General features: G+C 41.7%; 3 protein-coding genes across 3 annotated transcripts; all 3 read right to left on the minus strand.

The window, feature by feature from the left end:
• Positions 1-744: 744 nt before the first annotated feature.
• Positions 745-10,152, minus strand: LOC117962123 (protein FAM111A-like). Its single transcript, XM_034901235.1, has 2 exons — positions 8,639-10,152; positions 745-845 (listed from the first exon to the last, which is right to left on the minus strand). The coding sequence occupies exon 1, from the start codon at positions 10,135-10,137 to the stop codon at positions 8,674-8,676; it is 1,464 nt and encodes a 487-aa protein (XP_034757126.1). The 5' UTR covers positions 10,138-10,152; the 3' UTR covers positions 745-845; positions 8,639-8,673.
• LOC117962118 (protein FAM111A-like) lies at positions 821-6,153 on the minus strand. Its single transcript, XM_034901229.1, has 5 exons — positions 6,096-6,153; positions 4,416-4,501; positions 4,039-4,236; positions 3,012-3,059; positions 821-2,690 (listed from the first exon to the last, which is right to left on the minus strand). The coding sequence occupies exons 2-5, from the start codon at positions 4,485-4,487 to the stop codon at positions 879-881; spliced, it is 2,130 nt and encodes a 709-aa protein (XP_034757120.1). The 5' UTR covers positions 4,488-4,501; positions 6,096-6,153; the 3' UTR covers positions 821-878.
• Positions 10,153-14,411: 4,259 nt separating the features above from the next.
• On the minus strand, positions 14,412-23,654 carry rnf175 (ring finger protein 175). Its single transcript, XM_034901244.1, has 10 exons — positions 23,514-23,654; positions 23,157-23,194; positions 22,846-22,987; positions 21,390-21,544; positions 20,146-20,253; positions 18,482-18,602; positions 17,402-17,535; positions 16,722-16,823; positions 15,311-15,846; positions 14,412-14,945 (listed from the first exon to the last, which is right to left on the minus strand). Exons 1-9 carry the CDS (start codon positions 23,532-23,534, stop codon positions 15,726-15,728), a joined length of 942 nt encoding a protein of 313 aa, XP_034757135.1. The 5' UTR covers positions 23,535-23,654; the 3' UTR covers positions 14,412-14,945; positions 15,311-15,725.
• Between the last annotated feature and the right edge of the window lie 1,189 nt (positions 23,655-24,843).

Genomic DNA, 24,843 nt, shown 5'->3' on the forward strand with positions numbered 1-24,843 from the left:
TAAAAAAAGTTCAAATAGTCACATTCCTGCGGAGCTCCGGCAGGCACGTCCTACATGCTTGACGCTCCCCGGAAACTCACAGGGTTTTTCTGAAATATCTTCCATCAAGTGTCTGTAATTCACGTGAAGTCTCAAAACCAAAATCAGTTCTTTAGCGAGGGGACACTCAAACACAAGAGGTTCTAATAAAGCGGTTTTGATGACCATGCACGTTGTCCACACTGCCTGCAAGAGGCGTTAAACCCTTTTAGGCTTTAGTATGCTTTGAACAGCATTTATAGGATCATAACACTTTTTTATACCTTATAATATTTTTTTAGCTGACTGTTTTAGAGGGTTACAGCAACTCCTTCGTGTATGCAGTCAGTATTTGCTAAAGTTCTATTATGAATCCATGTGATGGATGAAATCAAGCATGTGTCTTTAGGTTCAGTGTCTTCTTCTCTGGAAGATTAGCAGGATGTGCTGGATCAGCCGATATAAACAGTGTTGCATAACAATAATTAGAAATCAATGACAGGAAACTGATTTTGAAGAGAACAAACAGGTGAGCTTTTATATTATAGGTAATAAAGTCTGAAATATCAATTACAAAATCAACACAAAAAACATGACATTTAGGTTTTAACAGGCGAGTCAAAGTTACTGATTAGATTACAACAAACAATGGTAAGTCTAGAATAGTATAATTGTATAATAATAGTATTAAAATAAGTGATGGTTACAGAGTAATAAGCTGTTCACAGCACCAAAAATACACTTGATACACAAAAATAGCAGGGCAGTATTACAATTTGTAGTTAATCTTTCGGTCAAAATGAAGATTTCATGAACTCTAAAACAACCTATACAGCCAAGTGTGTTGAAGGTCTTAATACTTAATCAGTTTCCATTGCCTCAATGTAGTCCAGGAGCTCCTCAGGGTCTGCTGGCTCATCCTCGGGTCTCTGTCTGCTTTCCTGCAGCTCAACCACAGACTTGAAGACCTTTACTAGGTCTGAGTTTCCCTTCACCTCTTTCTTAACTCTCTCCAAGAGCTCATCCTTCCCATGTTCTTTTAGCGTACTCACATAGTGTTTAAAAATAGTGAGCAGAGGATAGGCGAACTCTATCACACTCCCTTTGTGGTTTAGGAACTCATAAGCATATCCTGCGGAGTGCAAACCAACGACTCGACCACGAGCGTCAAACACCGGGGAACCAGAAGAGCCGTGATACATGAAAGTGTTGTAGGTCCCTACTTTGTCTGCTATTTTTCCACCCATCATTATGTTTTCAATGCCTTGATCTTTGAGAAAGTGATTGATTGAGAGTAGAGTAAAAATATTGTCTTTGTATGGATGTAAGTGATCATTGACAGCCTGCTCCCTCTTCTCTTTCTCAATGATAAATGTAGGATCCATTTTTTTCACTTCTCCTTTTGGGTGACCAATAATACAGGCTTCACCATTCTGAGGCATTGGACCGAACATCTTCAGGAGTCCTGGTGGCACCTTCCTTCTCTGTGTTTGTGTCGATTGGTTTGATTTCTGGCTCTCAGGGTTGAGCTCAAGTACGGCATAGTCAAGATCATCCTGAGTGCAGCAGATGTCACGGTGAGCCAGCTCGTAGTAGTAGTAATTTAAGTCTGGCTCAGGATCTTCATAGTTGAAGAAAACAAACACATCTATACCCTCCTTCAACTTTTGTCCTTCGACACAACCTTCGAAAAGGTGTGCGTTGGTCAAGATGAAGTTGTCAAACAGCACAAAGCCTGTTCCCTGACAAACATCCTTAACCACCACTTTGCAAACTGACTCGCCCTGTCTCAGCAGCTTCTTGACTCTGTGAACTTCACTGAAAGACTGTTGGATCTTCCCAAAGTTTTCCTTCTTCAGGTTGACTGCTTTTTGATAAGAATCCCCAGGGAATCTACTCTCCATCAATTCTCTCAAAGCTGGAGTCTGCTGACGCAGTTTTTCATAAATCTCCTCAATGTCAACACTATTGACACCTTTATCAACTACCGCTCTGACACTGGTTCCTCTCTGCTGCACTACATCTACAACTGGCGTTGTATTTTTATTTGATGCACCAGAATTGGCCCGCTGTCTTTCAAAACCTGCCCTCTTGTTCCGTGGAAGACGTATCTTGAATTGTTTTCTATGTAGGTTGTCAACCTTTTGTGTGCATTCAGTGATTAAAGTAGGATCCTTATTGTCAGACAGAGTGAAGTGGCCGAGGTCTTCAATGAAGCGACCGTCTCTTTCCAGAGCCTTTTTGACAGTCATCCCCTTCTCCCCATAGACCAACAGACGCTTGAACTCTTTGACAACACTGTTTCTAAAAAGCTTCTTTTGTTTGGTGTACTGCCCTCCCACGGTATCAATGTAAAATACAGAATACTTGTCCCTTGAGTGTATTGTTTCGTCGTGGTTTTGAGTCACTTCAACTTTTTCTGTTTGCCCTGATATGATCAGAGTCTCCCCACCCCTGATACAAGTACAAGGGAAATGTGTTGCAACAATAGAGTCCCTTGCTTCACCCACCGTTATCACAATATTTTCATCTGAATGCATCTTCATCTTCTTTTCATAGATTTCAGATGATTTTATCACGTCCAGCAGTGTGCGAGGATGATAGCAGTCAATAGTGTATTTCTGGCTGTCATTAGTACTGAATTTCACTGTGATGCGATGCAGATGTTCGCCCTGCAGAAAACAAGAGTGAGCATAAAATCGCATGTTCTTGTTGATGTACACAGTAAAACCTTTCAGGGTAAATTTACAGTAATATTCTGCATAAGTAAGCATACTGTATTTTAAACTCCACTGCACTGCGATTAACAGTAATTACCTGTGATCTCCAACATTCTGCAGATAGTGCTGTAATATAATTTTTTTCTCCCAGTATGCATTGCCACTTACAGTATGATCCTGTATAATATTAAAACAGTAAGATACTGTGAGATTTTAGCTGTAAATCTACATCAATGCTGACTTTTTGTACATGCAGCGCATCAGTCTACTCACCGTGGGATCAACACCGTTCTCCTCTTTCACTCTCGTTTGGCTGCGTGTCTGAAAATCGAGAAAAAGCTTTAGCCACTGTTCATCACCATGCATCATGCTCTATCTGTAAACCATAGAGCTGTCTAGACCTGCTCTATCTGTAAACCATAGAGCTGTCTAGACCTGCTCTGTCTGTAAATTATAGAGTGGTCTAGACCTGGTCTATCTGTAAATTATAGAGTGGTCTAGACCTGGTCTATCTGTAAATTATAGAGTGGTCTAGACCTGGTCTATCTGTAAATTATAGAGTGATCTAGACCCGCTCTATCTGTAAATTATAGAGCGGTCTAGACCCGCTCTATCTGTAAATTATAGAGTGGTCTAGACCTGGTCTATCTGTAAATTATAGAGTGGTCTAGACCTGGTCTATCTGTAAATTATAGAGTGGTCTAGACCTGGTCTATCTGTAAATTATAGAGCGGTCTAGACCTGCTCTATCTGTAAATTATAGTGTGGTCTAGACCTGCTCTATCTGTAAATTATAGTGTGGTCTAGACCTGCTCTATCTGTAAAGTGTCTCAAGAAAATTCTTGTTATGAATTGATTCAATAAATAAAATTGACTTGAATGTAATTGCACCTTGAGGTCATGTACTAGAATACACACACGTGGTAAGGAGTGGAGTGTTTTCACGGGGGAGGGCAGTCTCGTGTAAAGACAAACTGAAGACCAATTGTTTGCAGATGATTCTTCTGAACCTGATGAAATAGTTTTTTGGCGCCTGGCATGAATACATTTACTTTGCTGCCTGCATGCTCATCCCCCCCCCCCCCCCCCCCCCCCCCCCCCCCCCCCCACACACACACACTCACACTCTCACACTATTGACTATCCTTAAGGGAAACATCTAAGCAATGGTTTTGTGATATAGCCGTAACAAATTGATGAGCTGCTAGAACATCAAATGCATCAAATAAAAAGAGCCTAATCATTATTATTTTCTCATTAAAACATATCAAAAGCTGAAGTCATATTCCAATCAATTCACCTGAGAGCCTGTAGCTCCACCTAGATTGGATCGTGCATCTCCGCTTGGCTGAGAGAATTTGGCTCCTTCCCCTGGATCAGACCCAGCAGATCTGCTCTTAGCTCCGCCTGAAGCTCCACCTGCAGCTCCGCCTGTAGCTCCGCCTGCAGCTCCGCCTGGCTGTGCACTCTCTGACAATCGGCTGCTGACAGTTTTGCCCTGATGAAATAATGTTGGCATTCATGCACAAATCAGTTGGGTAATCTGCAGATAATTCTGCATGGTTAATATATCCATGTTGGAGGTTTTAGTTTGCCAAACCGTGAGGCTACACAAGATTACAGATTCAGTCAAAGATAAGTGTTTGTTAATTATTTAAAGAGAGATGTTGAACTTACAGGTGTGCCGAAAAATGATGCGATGTCCCGCGTATTTTGCTTTTTTGGAGGATTGTTCTTTTTGGAAGGCATTTTCAAAATGACTCCTAAAATGACAAAAATAAAGTAAGTTGATGTTAACATGACATGATTTAACCATGAACTAAATATATTAGTAACATCTTACACCTGAGATATAAATATGACACACAAATGTCTCTTCTACCCGTCCCCAAGTCTATGCCATTAATTGAATAAATTACATCGGCATCTTATTGATGCATTGATAAACTTAAAGTAAAAATTAAAGTATTGCATTTACCATATACTTCTGAATCTATATGTCAACTGACAGTGGGCTGCCTTCAGTATACTGTACACTCGCTGCAGTACAAATGAAAGATTATGGTGTGAAATCTGTTTTAATCAAACAAATTCCACTGGCAAGGTTTTCATTGAAAATTATTTACATTAACAAGACGTAAAAGCCCCGCCCACATTCCTTTTTGAAATGTATAATTAGAGACGTCTCAGTAGAAAGCCAGCTCAGTTTTTCACATGTGCTGCCCACAGACTGTAATAGTTGGTGTTGATATTGATCAATACCGTTGTATTGAGATCCATACTTTAGTTTCAGTTTCTCTCCAGTATGCACCGCTGCGACCTGGCTGTCTGTAACTGTGTCAGTGCCGCTCCTGTAACAGCACGAAGCCGGCACACTTTGCCCCCCCCCCCCCTTGTGATTTGATGTTGCAACAACCCGTGACTCATCGGGCAAAAAAACGGCAGAGAGGACGAGGTTCCAAAAATGAAAAAAGGCCTGAGCAAGCACAGCCCGCCTAGCAGCTCGTATTTATTTGGCTGACCAATCACAACAGAGTGAGCCAGCTGACCAATCAGAGCACACAGGGCTTTTCAGGAAGGCGCCAAATGCTCAAACTGAGGAGCTGCAGCAATGGGCAGTATGAGAAACATGTTTTTTGAACATCAAAGCATGTGAACCTATTCTAGTAGATCCCAAAAGTACAAATATGACAATGAAGAAAAAAAAAACACAATGCAATGTAAACATAGATTAGTAAAACACACATTGTTTTAAACCCCCCTTTTTAAACCTTAAGGGAAATGGAAAATTTAAATAATATTAAATGGAATAAAACTGTATTCAACTGTAGAAATCAAACAGTGCAGCTGCAATGCAGCACAACATATGCCCCAAATGTAACTAAATACTATGCATACTATGCTTTTATACGATTGGCTTAATGACTGCAGTTTTCTGGGCTTTTGGGAAATAGCCTAGAAGTAGAGAAATGTATATTTATTAATATTTATACTGTTTATTGATCTCTATTTACACCCCTGGCATCTCTCCAGCTGCCACCCCAAAGTGACTAATGTGATGTCTCGGCAAAAAGAGCTAAAACATTGACTGTCCTGTTCAAATGAGTGTCCTAATCAGTCCATTTTTTTATAATTATTTTTACAGTTAATCATCAAAGACTTTAGATCTGTGTGATGAGCCTCAACACTCACGTAGCAGTCAGGAAATGAAAAGAAAAAAGTAATTACTTTGTCTTCTAAAAAAACTGTTGGATCCTTTCCCCACTTTGTCATTAGAAAATCAACGTTTTAGGATGTGTTCATAACAATAAGACTATAATAAGTCCATACTGTATCTATAAAGACTGGAGGTCTTACCTTGACTTGCTGCGACCGTCTCTGAAAAAGCGCGCGCTGTTTTGGGGGACAGAGAGGAAATAGCGGACTCTGAACCTTGCGCGTCATATTTCATTAACCCATGTGACTCCTTCTCATATTTCATTAACCCTTCGGAGTCCCACTGTCGCACCACGTTCTCACACAATGACCCAGTACTTGCACACAAGTAAAACATTTTAATATTTTACTCTCGGGATGGCCAGTAAGCGCTGAAATGTAATTATTGGTAGTTTTGATGACAGAGTTTAAGCTTTCTGTAGCATTGTTTTTTTGTACTTTGCAGCTTTTTTTCCACACACACACACACACACTTAATGCTAGTTCAAGGGAGTGACAAGCTGAGACATCCATCCAGATTCAGCTCTCTGTATCATTTTTATGTACTGTGCATTAGGGCGGGCCTTATTTACACACACATGTAATCACTTCACAATCTTCACAGAGACAGCTAACGCTAATGTTAGCTGCCCTACAGCTGTCAGAGTTAGCTTAGCTAGGAGCTTCATGGAGACTGCTAAAGCTAATGTTAGCTGCCGTACAGCTGTCAGAGTTAGCTTAGCTAGGAGCTTCATGGACACTGCTAAAGCTAATGTTAGCTGCCCTAAAGCTGTCAGAGTTAGCTTAGCTAGGAGCTTCATGGAGACAGCTAAAGCTAATGTTAGCTGCCCTACAGCTGTCAGAGTTAGCTTCAACTTCATATATCAGCTTCTAACAGCTGTCTTCTCAGTAATGTGACAATCTGCAAGAAACAGGTTGCTTATAAATCACTAAAATAGTTGTGGCAGCACCGTTTGGCATAGTTATCAATGCCGTTAGCATTGTGGCTAACACCAATGTTACTCAGTTTATGACAAATTGATTCAGTTTTGTTTTCTAACATAACGTCATTGTGTTATAAATACAGATAGTGGACATAAGGTGAAACAACAACCACATGCTTACAGTAGCATTAAAGGTAAAGTTACTTTTATTGTCACATACACGTACAGTACATTTTGCAAAATTCATTCTCGCATTTGACCCAGTGAGCAGCCAATCACAGCGCCCGGGGACTAACTCCAACGGCAGTGCCGTGATCAAGGACCCTAGCTCTGTTTCCATCCACACGTTTTTATCTAAATCACGTAATATTGGAAACAGTAAAATTCAATGGAATTTCATGAATATCGACTCAAAGGAAATACGTTCGGTCTCATCTGATTTTCTCTTGATATTCGGCTTATGTGATAAACACCCATGGAAACGTTATTTGCCGAATAAATAATGAATTGCGATTAGGTTTTAGATCATTTTATGGTTACAACCCGCCACAAAACGCAGAAGAAGAAGTTGTAGTACATTTCCCCCAGTACTTCCACTCTGTCTGCACATTTGGGGGGGGGGGGGGGGGGGGGGGGGGGGGGGGGGGGCAACAAAAACAGATGGATTTGGACTTTCTGGATTTAATTTATCAGGAACTCGTAAAGGAAATGGACGTCATGCGGAGTCAATGGAAGACGCTCAGACAGAGAGACATGTCTCAACAAAGAGTCTCGCAGCAGAGCCGGGGGGGGCAATAAAAGACAAGTTGCATCTGCATTGTCATAGCGATGTGTTAATAGCGTTGTTTTCTTAAAGCTCGATATGTCTCTATCAGCTGGAGCATGAGCTCTATTACAACTTGTCCCACAGTGATCATGTGATGCAAAACAGTGTCATGTGACATCCTTACCACAGGTGTTTATTGGCTTTAAAGCCGTTGGATGGAAACACACTTTTACCAGATTTATTCAAATGATTTTTTCTACCGAACTTTAGATAATTCGATTGACACGAGGATGGAAACATAGCTACTGACTGGAGAACCTAGCACATGGTTTTGATGGTGGGGGGAACCGGAGAAACCCACGCAAACATGGGGAGAACTTACATATTCCACATAGAAACAACTCAAATTATTTCAAAACACTTTACAGATAGAGTAGGTCTAGACCAGAATTCACAAGGACCCAACAGTTCTAGTAGTTTCCTGAATTCAAGCATGTGTCTTCAGGTTCAGTGTCTCCTCCTCTGGTAGATTAGCAGGATGTGCTGGATCAGCCGATATAAACAGTGTTGCATAACAATAATTAGAAATCAATGACAGGAAACTGATTTTAAAGAGAACAGACAGGTGATTTTTAATTTTAGTGAAACAGGTAATATAGGTAATAAAGTCTAAAATATCAATTACAAAATCAACACAAAAAACTAAACAATTCCAAGAAAAGTCGCTTAACTATGACATTTAGGGTTTAACAGGCGAGTCAATGTTTCTGATTACATTACAACAAACATCAATGGTAATTCTAGAATATAGTATTAAATAAGTGATGGTTATAGGAAGGTTACAGGTTGAGTAGTAAGCTGTTCACAGCCCCCAAAATACACTTGGTACACAAAAATAGCAGGACAGCCTCACAATTTGTAGTAATGACAACGAGTCAGTTAATCATTCGGTCAAAATAAATAAAATAAAATAATTTCATGAACTCTAAAATAACCTATACAGCCAGATGTGTTTTGAAGGTCTTAATACTTAATCAGTATCCATTGGCTCAATGTAGTCCAGGAGCTCCTCAGGGTCTGCTGGCTCATCCTTGAGCTCAACCACAGACTTTAAGACCTCTTCTAGGTCTGAGTTTCCCTTCACCTCTTTCTTAACTCTCTCCAACAGCTCATCCTTCCCATGTTCTTTTAGCGTACTCACATAGTGTTCAAATATAGTTAGCAGAGGTTGGGCGAACTCTATCACACTCCCTTTGTGGTTTATGAACTCATAAGCATATCCTGCGGTGTGCAAACCAAAGACTCGACCACGAGCATCAAACACCGGGGAACCAGAAGAGCCGTGATACATGAAAGTGTTGTAGGTCCCTACTTTGTCTGCTTTTGTCCCACCCATCATTATGTTTTCAAGGCCTTGATCTTTGAGAAGGTTAATGATTGTGAGTAGAGTAAAAATACTCTCTTTGTATGGATGTAAGTGATCATTGACAGCCTGCTCCCTCTTCTCTTTCTCAATGATAAATGTAAGATCCATTTTTTTCACTTCTCCTTTTGGGTGACCAATAATACAGGCTTCACCATTCTGAGGCATTGGACCAAACATCTTCAGGAGTCCTGGTGGCACCTTCCTTCTCTGTGTTTGTGTCGATTGGTTTGATTTCTGGCTCTCAGGGTTGAGCTCAAGTACGGCATAGTCAAGATCATCCTGAGTGCAGCAGATGTCACGGTGAGCCAGCTCGTAGTAGTAGTAATTTAAGTCTGGCTCAGGATCTTCATAGTTGAAGAAAACAAACACATTTACATCCTTCTTCAACTTTTGTCCTTCGACACAATCTTTGAAAAGGTGTGCGTTGGTCAAGATGAAGTTGTCAAACAGCACAAAGCCTGTTCCCTGACAAACATCCTTAACCACCACTTTGCAAACTGACTCGCCCTGTCTCAGCAGCTTCTTGACTCTGTGAACTTCACTGAATGACTGTTGGATCTTCCCAAAGTTTTCCTTCTTCAGGTTGACTGCTTTCTGATAAGAATCCCCAGGGAATCTACTCTCCATCAATTCTCTCAAAGCTGGACTCTGCTGACGCAGTTTTTCATAAATCTCCTCAATGTCAACAATGCTGACACCTTTATCAACTACCGCTCTGACACTGGTTCCTCTCTGCTGCACTACATCTACAACTGGCGTTGTGTCACACTTTTGAAGTGAAGTATTTGATGCACCACAATTGGCCCGCTGTCGTTCAATTTGTACGTTTAATTTGTTGTTATGTAGGTTGTCAACCTTTTGCGGGCATTCAGTGTTTAAATCTGGATTCTCATTGTCAGACAGAGTGACGTCGTCGAGGTCTTCAATGAAGCGGCTGTCTCTTTCCAGATCCTCTTCGACAGTCCTCCTCTTCTCCCCACCAACACACAGACACTTGAACCCTTTGAAACATGACATGATGTCCCGCGTATTTTGCTTTTTTGGAGCGTTGTTCTTTTTGGAAGGCATTTTCAAAATGACTCCTAAAATGACAAAAATAAAGTAAGTTGATGTTAACATGACACAATTGAACCATCAACTAAATGTATGTTACTAACATCCAACACCTGAGATATAAATATAAACACACATGGCTCTTCTACCCATACCCAAGTCTATGCCATTACTTGAATCAATTAAATCGGCATCTTATTGATGCATTTATGAATTTAATAAAGTAAAAATTAAAGTACTGCATTTGCCATATACTTCTGTATCTACAGAACAGGTCGAGTTTGAACACACCTTCTCATTCAATGAGTTTCCTTTATTCTCATGACTATTTACATTGTAGATTATCATTGAAGCATCAAAACTATGAATGAACACACGTGGAATTATGTACTTAATAAAAAAGTGTAAATAACTAAAGTTTTGACCCATTTGCGACTGCACTCAGGGACACATTCAAAGTTTTCACCATTTTCCGGACCAACTGACCTTCATTTCTTAAAGTTATGATGACCTCGTTTCTATTCTCTTGGCTGATTGGTTCTTGAAATAACAAGAATTCTACCAGTCGTCCAATAGGCTGTTGGCTGTGTATCAACCTGACTTCTGCACAACACACCTGATGGTCCCAACTCCATTAATAAGGCAAGCAACTCCACTAATTAACCCTGACAAGCCCACCTGGGGGGGGGGGGGGGGGGGGGGGGGGCATTTCAGGGACTACCTCATGAAGCTCACTGAGAGAACACCAAGGGTTTGCAGCGCTATAAAAAAAAGCAAAGGTGGGGGGGGGGGGGGTTATACTCTGAAGAAACTAGAATACAAGACGTGTTTTCAGTTATTTCACACTGTTTTGTTAAGTGTGTGTTGTTGGAATTTAAAATGTTATATGCACTTAAACATTGTGTGTGATTTGTATTTTACATTCAAGCTAAAAGGTAAAAGCATTATGTCAACATAAATGAAGACATGTTGGTCATGCATTAAGTTTGTTGTTATAAGTACATAGTTTGTTGTTTGTTGCATGGAGTTGTTTTGCAAGACTCTGTTCTGTAACATAAGATGTTGTGGTACATTCCATTATAATCCAGCCTCTCCTAAATGTGTCAGAAGCAGAACTGATTGTTAGGGACCATCCTGGATCTGTTTCCAGCCCCAAGTTACACTCCAGTCACATTCCAACTGAAAAGATAACGAATAAGCACACAGAAACACCACTGTGGCCAAGAGACCCCCCCCCCCCCCCCCCCCCCCCCCTCCCCCTTTGTGAATAAGGCTAGGGGTCCAAGATCCAGAGAGGCAGACAAAGGAAGGGGAGAGCTGCGAGCCTGATCCAGGTGACTTTGTCTCAGGATACCCTAGGTAATAAAATGGATTCACACATCGACATCTGAGATTTTGACTACTAATTGACTGAACCCTGAGAATGGAGCAGGATTTAGCTCCAACAGTTTGGCGCCCAACGTGGGGCGATCGAGGAAGGCACGGACCCATCCTTGAGTAAGTGAACAACTAGGACGAGATGCGTCTCCACATTCAGCCCGGGCACTAAGGAAAGGTAAAGCAGAACCTGTTAATATCAAATCTGCACCATTGGATATACACTAAATCTGAATGTGTCGAACGTGCCTGTGTCCTAGTTGCTAAAATTGACAAATTTGATAAGATGTTGATGTGTGAAAAAGTTTTGAATTTTTATGTGTAACATATAGTGTAAGTTTAAAAAACTTACTGTTTTTTTTTTCTATTCTCTGATTTTGGTACTTTTTGCTTTTAGGGCAGAAAGGGAAAAGACTATTTCTGTTTTTTGTACTTGTTTTTTGATTATTCACTAAAGAATGAAACCACCTGAGCTTGTTGTGAGCTAGGGGACCAAAAAGACTTGTAGTCCTTGATTTTAGTCATTAATTTCTCTCTCTCACACGCAAGGCTAGGCAGCTTTATTTGTGTAGCACATTTCAGCAACAGGGCAATTCCCAGGGCAGAGGTTCCCCCCCCCCCCCCCGTGATGGTAGTTAAGACTCCTCTTTAACCCCATGGGCGAGTTGCAGCCCGGTGGGGACCGACGTTGAAAGTCAGATCTCCTGTTATCTCCTAGTGGGGGGGGGGGGGGGGGGAACAGCGACCAACGACCAACGAAGGCTAGCGGGCGTCTTTGAGAGGGAGGGGACCTCCGGGGACCCTGGGAGGACCGGTTCCTAACCCTGAGTACTAAAGAAACATCTTCGGTTGTAAAGATCCCCTCGGGCAGTGCTTAAGATACACAGGGTCAGGGTTAGGGGGACAAGGGCCCGTTAGTGGGGGGCGTCGGGGTAAAAAATCTGAAAAAGCCTCTTGCCTTGCCTCCGGTCTCCCTGATCCGGGCGGGGCCCTTTAATTTAGCAAGGGTGTGTGTGTCTCAGGTAAAAAGAAGTAAAAACTAATTATTACTAGATGTATAACCTATATAACCGTCCGCCCTGCTGATGGTAACGGGGGTTGTTATACGGCAGAAAGCAGAGACGGGGGTCACTGAGGGGAAGGTATAAAAGGAGTTAGCCCTCAACCAAACAGGAGCGATACGCAGTATGAGAAACATATGTTTGTTTTTTTAATATAAAAGCATGTAAACCTATTCTAGTAGATCCAAAAAGAACAAATATGATGAGGAAAAATAAAAGAAACACAATGCGATGTAAACGTCGATTAGTAAAACACACATTGCTTTAAACCCCTTTTTCTTTTAAATCTTAAGTAAAATGGAAAATTTAACTAATATTAAATGGAATAAAAATGTATTTAACTGTAGAAATCATACAGTGCAGATGCAATGCAGCGCAACACATGTCCCAAATGTAACTAAATACCATGCAGGGGTGGAGACATTTGTAAAGACAGCAGATTGTTCTTTATACAAGTGGCTTAATAACTTCTGGGCTTATGGGAAATAGCCTGGAAGTAGAGAAATGTATTTAAAAATAAACCCATCCCAGCTCTCTACAGGCTGATCTGCTGCCCCCCCAACGTGGTTATTGTGGTGTCCCTGATGACTGGCAAAAGGAGCTAAAACGTTGACTGTCCTGTGGAACTAAAGTTTTCAACACAGCCCAACAGGATAAGATCAAATGAGTGTCCTAATCAGTCAATATTAGTTTTTACAGTTAATCATGAAGACGTTAGATCTGTGTGATGAACACTCATGTAGCAGGCAGGAACTGAAAGAGGAAGTAGTTACTCTGTCTTCTAAATAAACCAAAAGAAAAGGATCCTTTCCCCCACTTTGTCCTTATATACTCAACGTTTTAGGATGTGTTCATAACAATAAGACTATGATAAGTCCATACTGGATCTGTAAAGAAGGAATCTGGAGGTCTTACCTTGACTTACTGCGGCCGTCTGTGATGAAGGGCACGCTGTTTTGGAAGAAGAGTGGTGGGCTACCGTTTGTGACTCCCACTGTCACGCCTCATTCTCACACCATGACCCAGTACTCGCAAACAAGTCAATATTCCCTCAACATTTTAATATTTTACTCTTGGGATGGCCAGTAAGCGTTAAAATGTAATTATTGGTAGTTATGATGACAGAGGTCAGGGTACAAGCGGCCGATATGGGTTTCCTCAGGAGGGTGGCTGGCGTCTCCCTTAGAGATAGGGTGAGAAGCTCAGTCATCCGAGAGGAGCTCGGAGTAGAGCCGCTGCTCCTTCGCGTCGAAAGGAGCCAGTTGAGGTGGTTCGGGCATCTGGTAAGGATGCCTCCTGGGCGCCTCCCTAGGGAGGTGTTCCAGGCACGTCCAGCTGGGAGGAGGCCTTGGGGAAGACCCAGGACTAGGTGGAGAGATTATATCTCCAACCTGGCCTGGGAACGCCTCGGGATCCCCCAGTCAGAGCTGGTTGATGTGGCTCGGGAAAGGGAAGTTTGGGGTCCCCTACTGGAGCTGCTGCCCCCGCGACCCGATACCGGATAAGCGGTCGAAGATGGATGGATGGATGGATGATGACAGAGTTTAAGCTCTCTGTATCATTGTTTTTGTTTTGATACTTTGCATTAGGACAGGCCTTTTTTACACATAAACACACACTTTTTGGGGAATTAAAACAAACATTGATATAGGACAACATAGGGACAACATGGGGGCAACATGAGTGCAGCATGAGGGTTAAGTAAAGTTCTGAGATTATTCTCTGAAGTTCCTCCGTGTTTCCCAGCAGGTCCAATGATCTCTTTTCCAAAGTCTTAGTAGACCGTTCCTTTCTTTGACCCAACTGGAGACGACCACGCTCTTGTGCACAGACAAAAACCCGACACTTTGATGTGGTTTTATACATATTTAATAAATACAAAGTTATTATCAGCAGCATTCTTGATAAAGAAAGCAATGTTACATTTGATTTTGGAAAAAGAAAACTTTCTTCCCCACAGATGGAAAAGTTTCCCGGGATTTAACAAAAAACCCAATACTGCTTTTATTGAATGTTTTGGAGCGCGTGCGGCCATGTTAGGAGAACAACATCAAAACAAGAGTACACTTTACCTTCTTCTCGCGGATCCCACATTTTGTAACTTGACTAGTTGACATCATGGAGGATCAGCTGATAAGTCGACAACAATCATCAAAGAAACATAACTGGGACATTCGGACTCCAGCTGCTCGACCATTTGGCAACTTTAGCTTCATATTAATTAAAACATTACACAACAGACGTTATAAATCAACCTTTTGTAATGAACAAAGTTAAATGTAAACAGGTGTTTGGGCACATTGTTCATTATGTAGTCTGCAGATTAACTATTTAAAAGAAAGGTTGTGTTGGTGGTGTTAGCGGTGTGCAAATCAACTATTAACCCTCTTGTTGTCCTCTCGAGTCAAAAAATGACAAAAAATTGACACTTTTGTCCCTTTTTTAGATTTGTTTTTAGTTTCCACTACCACCACCTTACTAGTTTTACAACTTTTTGGAGTTCATGGTCCATAACCCTCATTTATATAGAATTAAACCTAATAATTGTGTTAAAAAAAGCAGAAATTATGAATTATTTTGACTAATAGTTAAGATCAGAGGAACTAAAGTGATCAGTTGCATTTGCAAAGAGCGTTGGAAGGAATCCAATCCATGTTTTTATGGTAATTTGGTTAAAAAGAAACTCATATTTCAGATAGACATTTTTTAAAGGGGGTCAGATTTGACCCTGGACCACAGGAGGGTTAAACTGTTTTAAAAAAAAGGCATTTTGCGGGTTACAGTACAAAGTGAAGCTACGATTTATCACATTAAAAACAACATACATGACAGCAACATATCCATAAGTTCCAAACTACAAGTGTCTTCCTTGTGTCAAAGGTTTTCATGTGATCATTGGATCTGTACCCAATCTTTTCTCGTTCTTGTTCAAGTTGGCAGCGGTTTTGGCATCACAGTGTCCCCCTGCAGACAGAGACCAGGACCAGCTGGGACCACCTGCAAACTGCGCAAAGCTTCCAGTCGAGCAACACGTACCGAGCAAACAAAAGACTCTGAACCGGGTCCTTGTAGCGCCGACTTTGACAGTTTGCTGCCAAACGTTTCTGCACTTTTTCGGTCACGACTCCAGGACTTTCTGTACTTACGGCGGAGTGCCACAGGGCTCTATTCAAGGCCCAGGGAGAAGTTGATCCCGTGGACGATGCCTATGATGATGGGTTGCCAGGCGACGAGATATCTCAGCCAATCGAGTAGCTGCCCGTACAGGACGTGCGTCTTCTCCCAGCTGGCAGGAGACGAAGGAATTAAGGAGAGCGCTCAGACAGAAGAAAGATGATGCTCAGTATTCTGACAAAAAACATGGTTCGCTGGACTTTTGAATCAGGCAATGCATAACACTTTAAATAAAAATCAAACAGGGTGCACATTATGTTTAGTGTGTTATAAAAGGCAATTTTAACCTGAAAAATACATACGTTATGTTCTTTGCTATTTCATATGTTCCTACCCCCGTTATAACCTCCGCCTAGTAACTCACGTATTTCACATTGGTTTGTTTGTTTCAACAGGATTACGGATAAACTACTAGCTGGATTTTCATGAAAGTTGGTGGAAAGGTGAAGCATTAACCAAGGAAGACCCCCTTGGAATTTGGTGCCAATCCATATCACGCACAGATACAGAAGTTATATTTTGCTTACACACATATACATACACATTGACTTTAATGGAAACCTAATGACTCCATAGCCGTTCTGAAGTTTGTGGAAATCAGGGGTAGTGGTAGTTTTAGAGTAAATCACTTTGCGGATATGTTTCAGATTTGTTAAGCAGCTGCGTGGTCTGGACTAATGCCTGGTGCAAGATGCACATCAGGGCTGGTTCCTGAACCCCATAAATCGGCTGATACGACCAATCATGTCTTCCTTGCAGTAGATGTATGAAACATCAAGCTGAGTTTTAACTTAGGTGTTCTATTTATTGGGTTCTATGTTTTATTTATAATTAGGATGGTCTAGTTTAGCTAAAACACTGCAAATGTTATTTATTGTGTACATTTCTGGACCTGGGTAACATGTTTTGTTCCTTCAAGTCTTAACATGCTTGAATAAACTCATCTGAATGTGAAAGTCTGAATACACAGGGACAGTCTAAGGATACGGGTTGTTCATCAGCTTCTTCATGTCAACCTTCTCGTTGCAGTACGGACACGTCTGCTTCTTTCCCACAATGCACCAGCCGCGGATGCAGAACTCGTGGAATCTGAGGGGGCGGGGCGAGTTAAGGCAGAAACACGGAAGAAATGACTCGGCTTAGACAGTTTACAACCACCAGCTTAGAACAGGGAACAACTTTGAAATAATGATCCTACTGTGACAACAGGACTGATCTGGATGAAGTTTAAAAACTAAATGGTTTAAGACCCCCGTAGACTCTACTTCGGCATTATCCGAGCCCCTGAAACAAAGACATTCGAAAGCACTGCTGCCCCGGATTCGGTTTATAAACCCAGGGTGACCTAACACACAAAGATCTTTAGGAAACGGCGACGCATTTCAGTCATTCTTTTTTGTTTTTAAGATTATTTTGGGGCATTTTTTGAGGCCTGAATCACCTCAACTGGCTCCTTAAGCCGCTGCTCCTTCACGTTGAAGGGAGCCAGTTGAGGTGGTTCGGGCATCTGCTAAGCGCCTGTACTGCGGCGAGGAGTGGACCTCTATATATACGGACCCGCTCTACCAACTGTGATATCCGGGCTCCCACATGTTAGTCTGTGAGCTCCTGACTGTGAGCTGTGAGAGAGAGAGAGAGAGAGAGACATCAGCCGAGTTTTAGGATACATGTGTCCGCAGGACAGCTGGTAGGTGTCTTCTATAAATCCTTCCTCCTCCACGTCCACCAGGATCCTCTGACCACACACGGCGCAGATGTCATCGGTCAGGCTCCTGCTGGGCATGCCTCCCTTGTTGTAGTACTGAACACACACACACACGGTTAACAATGTGTGAATTAGAGGTGTAGAATGTCCGCATTTTTAACACAACACGGGCAAAATATCCGTTTTGTAATCTAGAATTCAACATAATCCTAAATCAGTAGTTTAATCACATGATCTCTTGCTGCTCTTTGTTCCATTTTCCCGTACAAATCTGGGAAAAAGGGCTTTTGTTTTGGCTCCGCTCCTTCTGCATGGAGCTCTTTGCAAAAAGACTTGAAATGATCTGAACTTATTTCCTTAAATGCTTTTAAATCCAGATTGAGAGAACCTGAAATGACCTGTTTACATTGCAAATGTTTTTAACTGTGTTGTATAACTTTTATAAATGTCACTGATTGTGTTTTTGCCCTGCCTCTTGGCCAGGACTCCCTTGAAAAAGAGATTAATAATCTCAACGGGACTTTCCTGGTGAAATAAAGGTTAAATAAAATAAAAAAATAAAAATAATATTTCTGGAGAATACCAATTAAAAAGAAATCATTCGGGAGCTGTAAAGAGGAATGTTGCCATGGGACACAACTTTAAAATCTTAAAGCTTTATCTAAATCTTTTTTGGCAAACAGGCACCAATGAAAGCCAGCTGAATGATTTATCAGCAGTTCCTGTCTGCAGTGTTCCCATAGATGTAGAGACAGATATCGCTGGATTAATGTGCTACTGAATAAAATGTCAAAAACATGAAGAATCTCGGGCATGTTCTGCAGACGGAGCGTCTTTATTCTGTGACTTCTAGGTAGAATCTCGGACGTCTCACTAGTTGGACATCAGCGATGAGGACATCCTCGAGAAGTGTGAGTCTCACCGAATCTACAAATATCAGAGTCAAGTCTGTGGGTTCAGATTTGAGTTTGAATTTACAAAAACTAGTATCGAAACGTCCGGTCATTTCTCATGAATAATCAACAGAAAACACCAGCCCTACCCCGATGGTGGAAGCCATGTAGTCGGAGCAGATTTCTGCAAAGTCTCTGCCCATGACGCCGTAGTAAAGGCCGTAAAACAGCATGATCACACCCACGTCCATCGAGTCCTCCGCCTTGATCCTGCACAGAGACACAAGAACCCCCAGCAGTCTCTTAGTAAGAGGGAATAATTCATACAATGTGTATTGTCTTTCCAATGAATGATTGAATGCACATATATAAACTGTGCTTAACCCTCCTGTTGTCCTCGGGTCAAATCTGACCCCCTTGGATGACCCCCTTCATCTGAAATATGGGTTTCTTTTTAACCAAATTACCATAAAAATGGATTGGATTCCTTCCAACGCTCTTTGCAAATACAACTGATCACTTTTATTCCTCTGATCTTAACTATTAGTCATAATAATTCATGATTTCTGCTTTTCTTTTAAACTCAAATATTAGGTGTAATTGTATATAAATGAGGGTTATTGACCAAGAATTCCAGAAAGTAGTAGAACTAGTGGTAGTAAAGTGGTGTTATTGAGAAAAGAAAAAGAAAAGTGGGAAAAAAGTCTGAAAAGAGACAAAAATGTCAAATATTTGTACGTTTTTGACCCTGGAGGACAATACAAGACTTTACTAAACAGAGAGACATGTTAATTGACAGAGAGGACTTCCAGTCTGAGTATGTGAAAAGACTCCGCAGGGCTTTATGGAGTATTTATTATGCTTTCAGAGTGAAGACATGTCCTGTTTAACTGCATCGACGGCCAAAGACCTGTTAAGGTGCTGAGACCAGACTGGAATCGTTACGGCAACAGGTTTATATTTAAAGAAAGTTTCATTGTGGGTTTCAGGCATGACTCTGCACAGCGTGTCTCTAAATTGTCCGGCAGACTGTTTGACTTGATAAGTCAATCGATTAGCTGATCAACAGAAAGAATCAGCTCCATTTTCCAAGCACAAATATTGAAAGACAGTCCAGATAGTCTGTAGTTCAAGCTGGTCAAACGAGAGGACTCGCTGGGGAAAGAAATATTTCTTTTCAGATCAAATCAATGAAAATGCTCATTTCCTACACTGACCTGTAAGCAGGGCTGTAGTACTCAAATCCGGACTTGAGACCGTTTTTCTATGGTCTCGGACTTGTCTCGGTCTCGCTAGTATTTGGACTCTGACTTGTCTCGGTCTCGGCCACTGGTCTTGTCCCATATGGCTTTTGGTCTGGACCGAGTCCAGTCCCTGTGTCTTTATTATGTTGATAATAATATTGGGGGAAAGTGAAACCCTAAATGATTGTCATGATACTGTCATGCATAAGACCTGTTTTTCTTTCCTGGACTCGGTCTTGACTCAAACCTCTTTGGTCTTGGTCTTGTCCTGGACTCGACTAGTCCTGGTCTTGGACTTGTCTAAGGTGGTCTTGACTACAGCCCTGCCTGTAAGTCTTACCTGTCTTTTTCTATTTTAACGAGTGTTTTGGATTCGTTTTAGCTGCTCTTTGATGTTTTATGTTAAGCACTTTGAGTTGCCTCGTAGATGAAATGTGCTTCACACATAAAGCCGCCTTGCTTCGCCTCGGCGAGCTGACGTTTTTAATGCGAGTGACTGGGACCCAACAACAGATACCCCCCTGGAAAGAGTTCAGCGTGGGCTTGGGACTCCGCCGGCGGAGACTCACCTGAAGAAGACGTTGAAGCCGAACATGGTGAACATGATGGCGAGGTAGCCGAGGACGCCCACCGCATAGCTCAGCTTGTAGATCAACAGGAACCACTTGTAGACCATCCTGAAGGACACGGAAACACACTTTTTAATAAAACACAAGCAAATTACATCACAGTTATTGTTCTCAATGTGTCAGTCATTAACGATGATGTGTTGAGCCGCTGCAGAGCTCCGCGACACCAACTCTGGTGCTTGGCTTGGAGCTCCGTCGCATCAGGGGTAGTTAGTGGTTCAGTTGCCCCAGAACAGGTGACTGTGAGTAGGATACAAAGCCCAGAGAGTTCTTCACTTTCCAGGAGCTGGAGTCATTTTTATTTTTTTTGGCGCTTTTCTCGACATTTTTGCTGCTATTTTTGAGGACTTTTTTCAACGCTTTTTTATTTAAGGTCAATAAGCCTAATTTAACTTTAACTAATTTTAACTTTGAGTTAAAAAAAAACAGATTATGATGACTCATATTTAAGATCGGAGGATGTTGAGTGAATCACAGACTGTTTTAAAAACATTAGAAACATTTTTTCAAATGCTATGAAATTGAATAAACACCCAAAATTTTATGGAAATAACCATTAATTTTACCAGCGAAGAATGCATGGCTACCATACAACATGCATGCATACAAGTTATTTTTAGGGCAATTTAGTTGTAAGAAACCCTAATTTCTGATATGAAAAAACAGGGTCAAATCTGACCTGAGGTTAAGTAAATAGCTTAAATGTTTAGTCAGTTATCAGAATAGTTGAGGAGGTGCTTTTGTTTCCAATATACAAGATTGTAGATTTTCTTTTACTCAAATAATCTGCCAGGTAGAACAGAATTTGGTCCAAATTTTAAACAATACCAAACGAAATTGGATGCAGTCCTACCAGTGCCAAACATCAGCAAAAGAAGAGAAAGGATATATTCTTTAATCAAATTACGTATTTTCTTTAACCCACATGTCAACAATTTGACACATTTTCAGTTTTTTTATCACAAAAAATGGGCGTTCGAAATCAGCTGAAAATGTCAACATTAGAAATATCAAATAACTTTGGAGAAAAAACATCAAAAAAAGCACCCACAACATTAAAAAAGTGACAAAAAAAATGACAGAAAAAGCGATGAAGCTTTTTTTAGTAAGACAACACAACAAGGGTTAAATCCCAAGACAGAAACCCGTCCCTAGATACCCACAGTCCCGACCGTCGTCCTCACCTGGGCGTTCGGCAGGACAGCGGCCTGCGAGTGGCTCTGAAGATGACGTAGCTGGTGACCACGGAGAACATGCTCCACATGGACAGAAACCTCCACCAGTAGAGCTTGATGGTGAAGTAAAGAGGAACCACCCACATCTGGACGAGCGTCACCAGCTGAGGAGGAGGACAGTTTAAAATTACTTTTAATTATTTAACCCTCATGTTGTCCCCCATGTAGTCCCCATGTTGCCCTCATGTTGTCTTCATGCAGGGGCGGCTGTGGCTCAGTGGTAGAGCGGTTGCCTGCCAATTGGAAGGTTTGTGGTTTGATCCCCGCCCCTGCAGTCATTGTCAAAGTGTCCTTGGGCAAGACACTGAACCCAGAGTTGCCCCCGGTGCTGCGCATCGGAGTGTGAATGCGTGTGAATGTTTATTTGATGAGCAGGTGGCACCTTGTACGGCAGCCCCGGCCACAGTGTATGAATGTGTGTGAATGGTGAATGTTTCCTGTAGATGTAAAAGCGCTTTGAGCAGTTGTTAAGACTGGAAAAGCGCTATATAAATACAGCACATTTACATTACATTTACATTTACATGTTGCCTTCATGTTGCCCTCATGTTGTCCCCATGTAGTCCCCATGTTGCCCTCATGTTGTCCCCATGTTGTCCTCATGTTGCCTTCATGTTGTCCTCATGTTGCCTTCATGTTGCCCTCATGTTGTCCTATATCAATGTTCTTTTTAATCTCCCCAGAATAACATGACTGATTCCACCCAACGCTCTTTGCCAAATACAAATCTCTACTTTCATTAATTTTGGGGCATCTTATTACCAGATTACCCTGACCCAGTGTGTGTGTGTGTGTGTGTGTGGGAGGGGGGGGGGGGGGGGGGGGGGGGGGGGGGGGGGTAGCTAGACACCTAAAAACATCTATGCATTAAATTGGACTGATGCTATATTTGGAATATTTTCACAGCTTTATCTTGCCATCAAACAGCTTGGTTTGAGTTTTCCACGGGAGGAACTGAAGCCGCTCTATGTTCTAGCGTTTGCATTAGCCGACATATTCACCGCTAACGGAGCGAGCTGGACAATCTAACCGTCTCCGAGACCCGTGGGGACGAGGGCCACAACATCACGAGACTCAACAACTTAGCAAAGAAGGGTCCTGTTACGGCTTTAACTTTGGGATTTTTCGGCAGGGTTGCCACAACAGACCGAACGGCTTTCTCCGCCGCCGTTACGGAACTACAACTCTAGCTAGCGCACAACTTCAACGTCATCGTTCTCAGACACGCCCTCTGTTCCCTGATTGGACCGGGTCGGAGGGAACCCAAGAGTACCCTGCAAACCCAGACGTAGGTACTAGGAGGGCGGAGCCAGGCTAGGGCGTTCCAACAGTCAGTTAATTGTAATTTAGCCAATGAGTATCAATTTAAAAAGTGTAAATCTGATTAATATTGTCGTTGTCTCACGTTGTAGGACCGGTGGTGCCGCTGCTTCCACTGCACCAGGACTATCTGGGCCACCACCAGCGTGGCGATGAGGATCATCACCATCTCCGCGTGCATGGCCTCGTGACCCCTGTGCTTCACGTGCAGACGCTCATGCTGCACCCTGAAAACCACAGAAGAAGAAGGAAAAAGTGGAAGTCGTGAGGCAGAAAGATGAGATGGAATAGGACTGGGAATGAAAATGCAGCATTTGTTTATATATAGCCAAGTATTTAATATTAAATGAAGCATATTCTGGGGTGTACAATGGGAAAGAAAGTGCTGCTACTCACTTCCAGTTCTCCCTGTGAGTCATTTTCAGCAGGTCGTCCTGTAGAGAGACAGGGACAGAAATAGCAGCTGTGGGTCTCAATGGACACTTTAATGTAGGTTAACACAACTTATTACGCGCAAGGAGATGCAAGACCCTTATTAAAGTCATTATAAAGCATAATGCATGACTAAAACAAGGCGTTTCTTGTGTTTATAACACCTCTGGTTTGCCACGTCCCAACAGCAGCTGCATGTAGCTCTAGATGCACCAACGTTAGCTCCCATCGACCACTTTGTGTTCATTTAGACGTCAAAAGCGTCATATTTAAGGTTTCATAGTGCGTGAACAGACGCGTTATTAACGCCGGGTTACATACCTGAGGGTGCACACCCGCCATTGTTTGCGTTTTATCCTCCTCTGCCTCCAGCCCCGGCGCAAGCTAGCAGAGCTAGCACTGCTTTGACAGCATCTTCCCCGCAAACAGCTGGTCTCAGGCGGCGCGCGTATGGAAAGCCAAGAGGGTCAAAAATAACTCTCAGCGCGTATATATCACAGACAATAAGGTAAGGCCGTTGATTTTTAGGTTGAAAAAATTTTAACTCTTTCCATTTATCTCCTTGTAAAAATGTAAATGGGTCACAACATATATATTTACTTGAATATGGTCAATAAACGTCATTTATAGGAAATTATCCCTAATGTTTGAGTTAGAAAAGCAGAAATTAGGAATTATTGAGACTAAAATTAAAGGAATGGATGTTGATGATAATCACAGACTGGAATATATCAATTTTTACTCAATACTATTTCAAAAACACTTCCATTTGTTTTACAATGCTATAAAATTGAATAAGACGCCCCAAAATTAATGAAAGTAGAGATTTGTACTTGGCAAAGAGCGTTGGGTGGAATCAATCATGTTATTTTGGGGAATTAAAAAGAACATTGATATAGGACAACACATGAGGGTTAACCCTTGTGGTTACACACTCAGTAGATCAATCCTGGGTCAATAGTTTAATAGCTTAACATTTAATTTTCCCACAGGTTTGTCACCAACATTACTACCCCCCCCCCCATAATTAAGGTTTTCAACCAACATTTGTTACTTAATGTTCTTGTCATAATTTTTTCATAGTGCTTTGAAATTGAACTCCCAAATTCAATGAAAGTATTGGACCGATAATTATACATTTTTATATCCACACTTTGTGTTTGATAGAAACTCAAATTTCTGATATTGAAACTGAATCAAATTAGACAGGATGACAACACTATTGCGTGCATGTAGTACTGTCTTCACCTGGCCATTTTGTGACAAATGCATTGCACAATTTCAAAAAGTAGTAGATGTAAATCCTGTGCATCAACCAGTTGTTTACCACCTTCTAATCCCATATAACGTGCAAAACATGTCATCATAGCTGCTTAACTCAGCTGTGTAAAAAGCACACGTCACATAATTTAGTTTAACAGTTGGATCTTTATTTTTGTAAACAAGTGTTGATAAAGCCGAAGTGTAGAGATGTCGATGCATCGCAGCCACTGGCTGATTGACCTGTGAGACAAAAATAAAAACCTTTAGTTGACAGACAAACATTATGTGCTGATTATCCAATAGAACAGATTTCGCTCAGACATCCAAGGAAGGTTTGGGCCATCTCTGGTCCGTTAAGACCTCTGGTGGAAACTACGAATGGCAGGAA

The sequence above is a fragment of the Etheostoma cragini genome, chromosome 19 (genome assembly GCF_013103735.1).
Source record: "Etheostoma cragini isolate CJK2018 chromosome 19, CSU_Ecrag_1.0, whole genome shotgun sequence".
Classification (NCBI taxonomy): Eukaryota; Metazoa; Chordata; class Actinopteri; order Perciformes; family Percidae; genus Etheostoma; species Etheostoma cragini.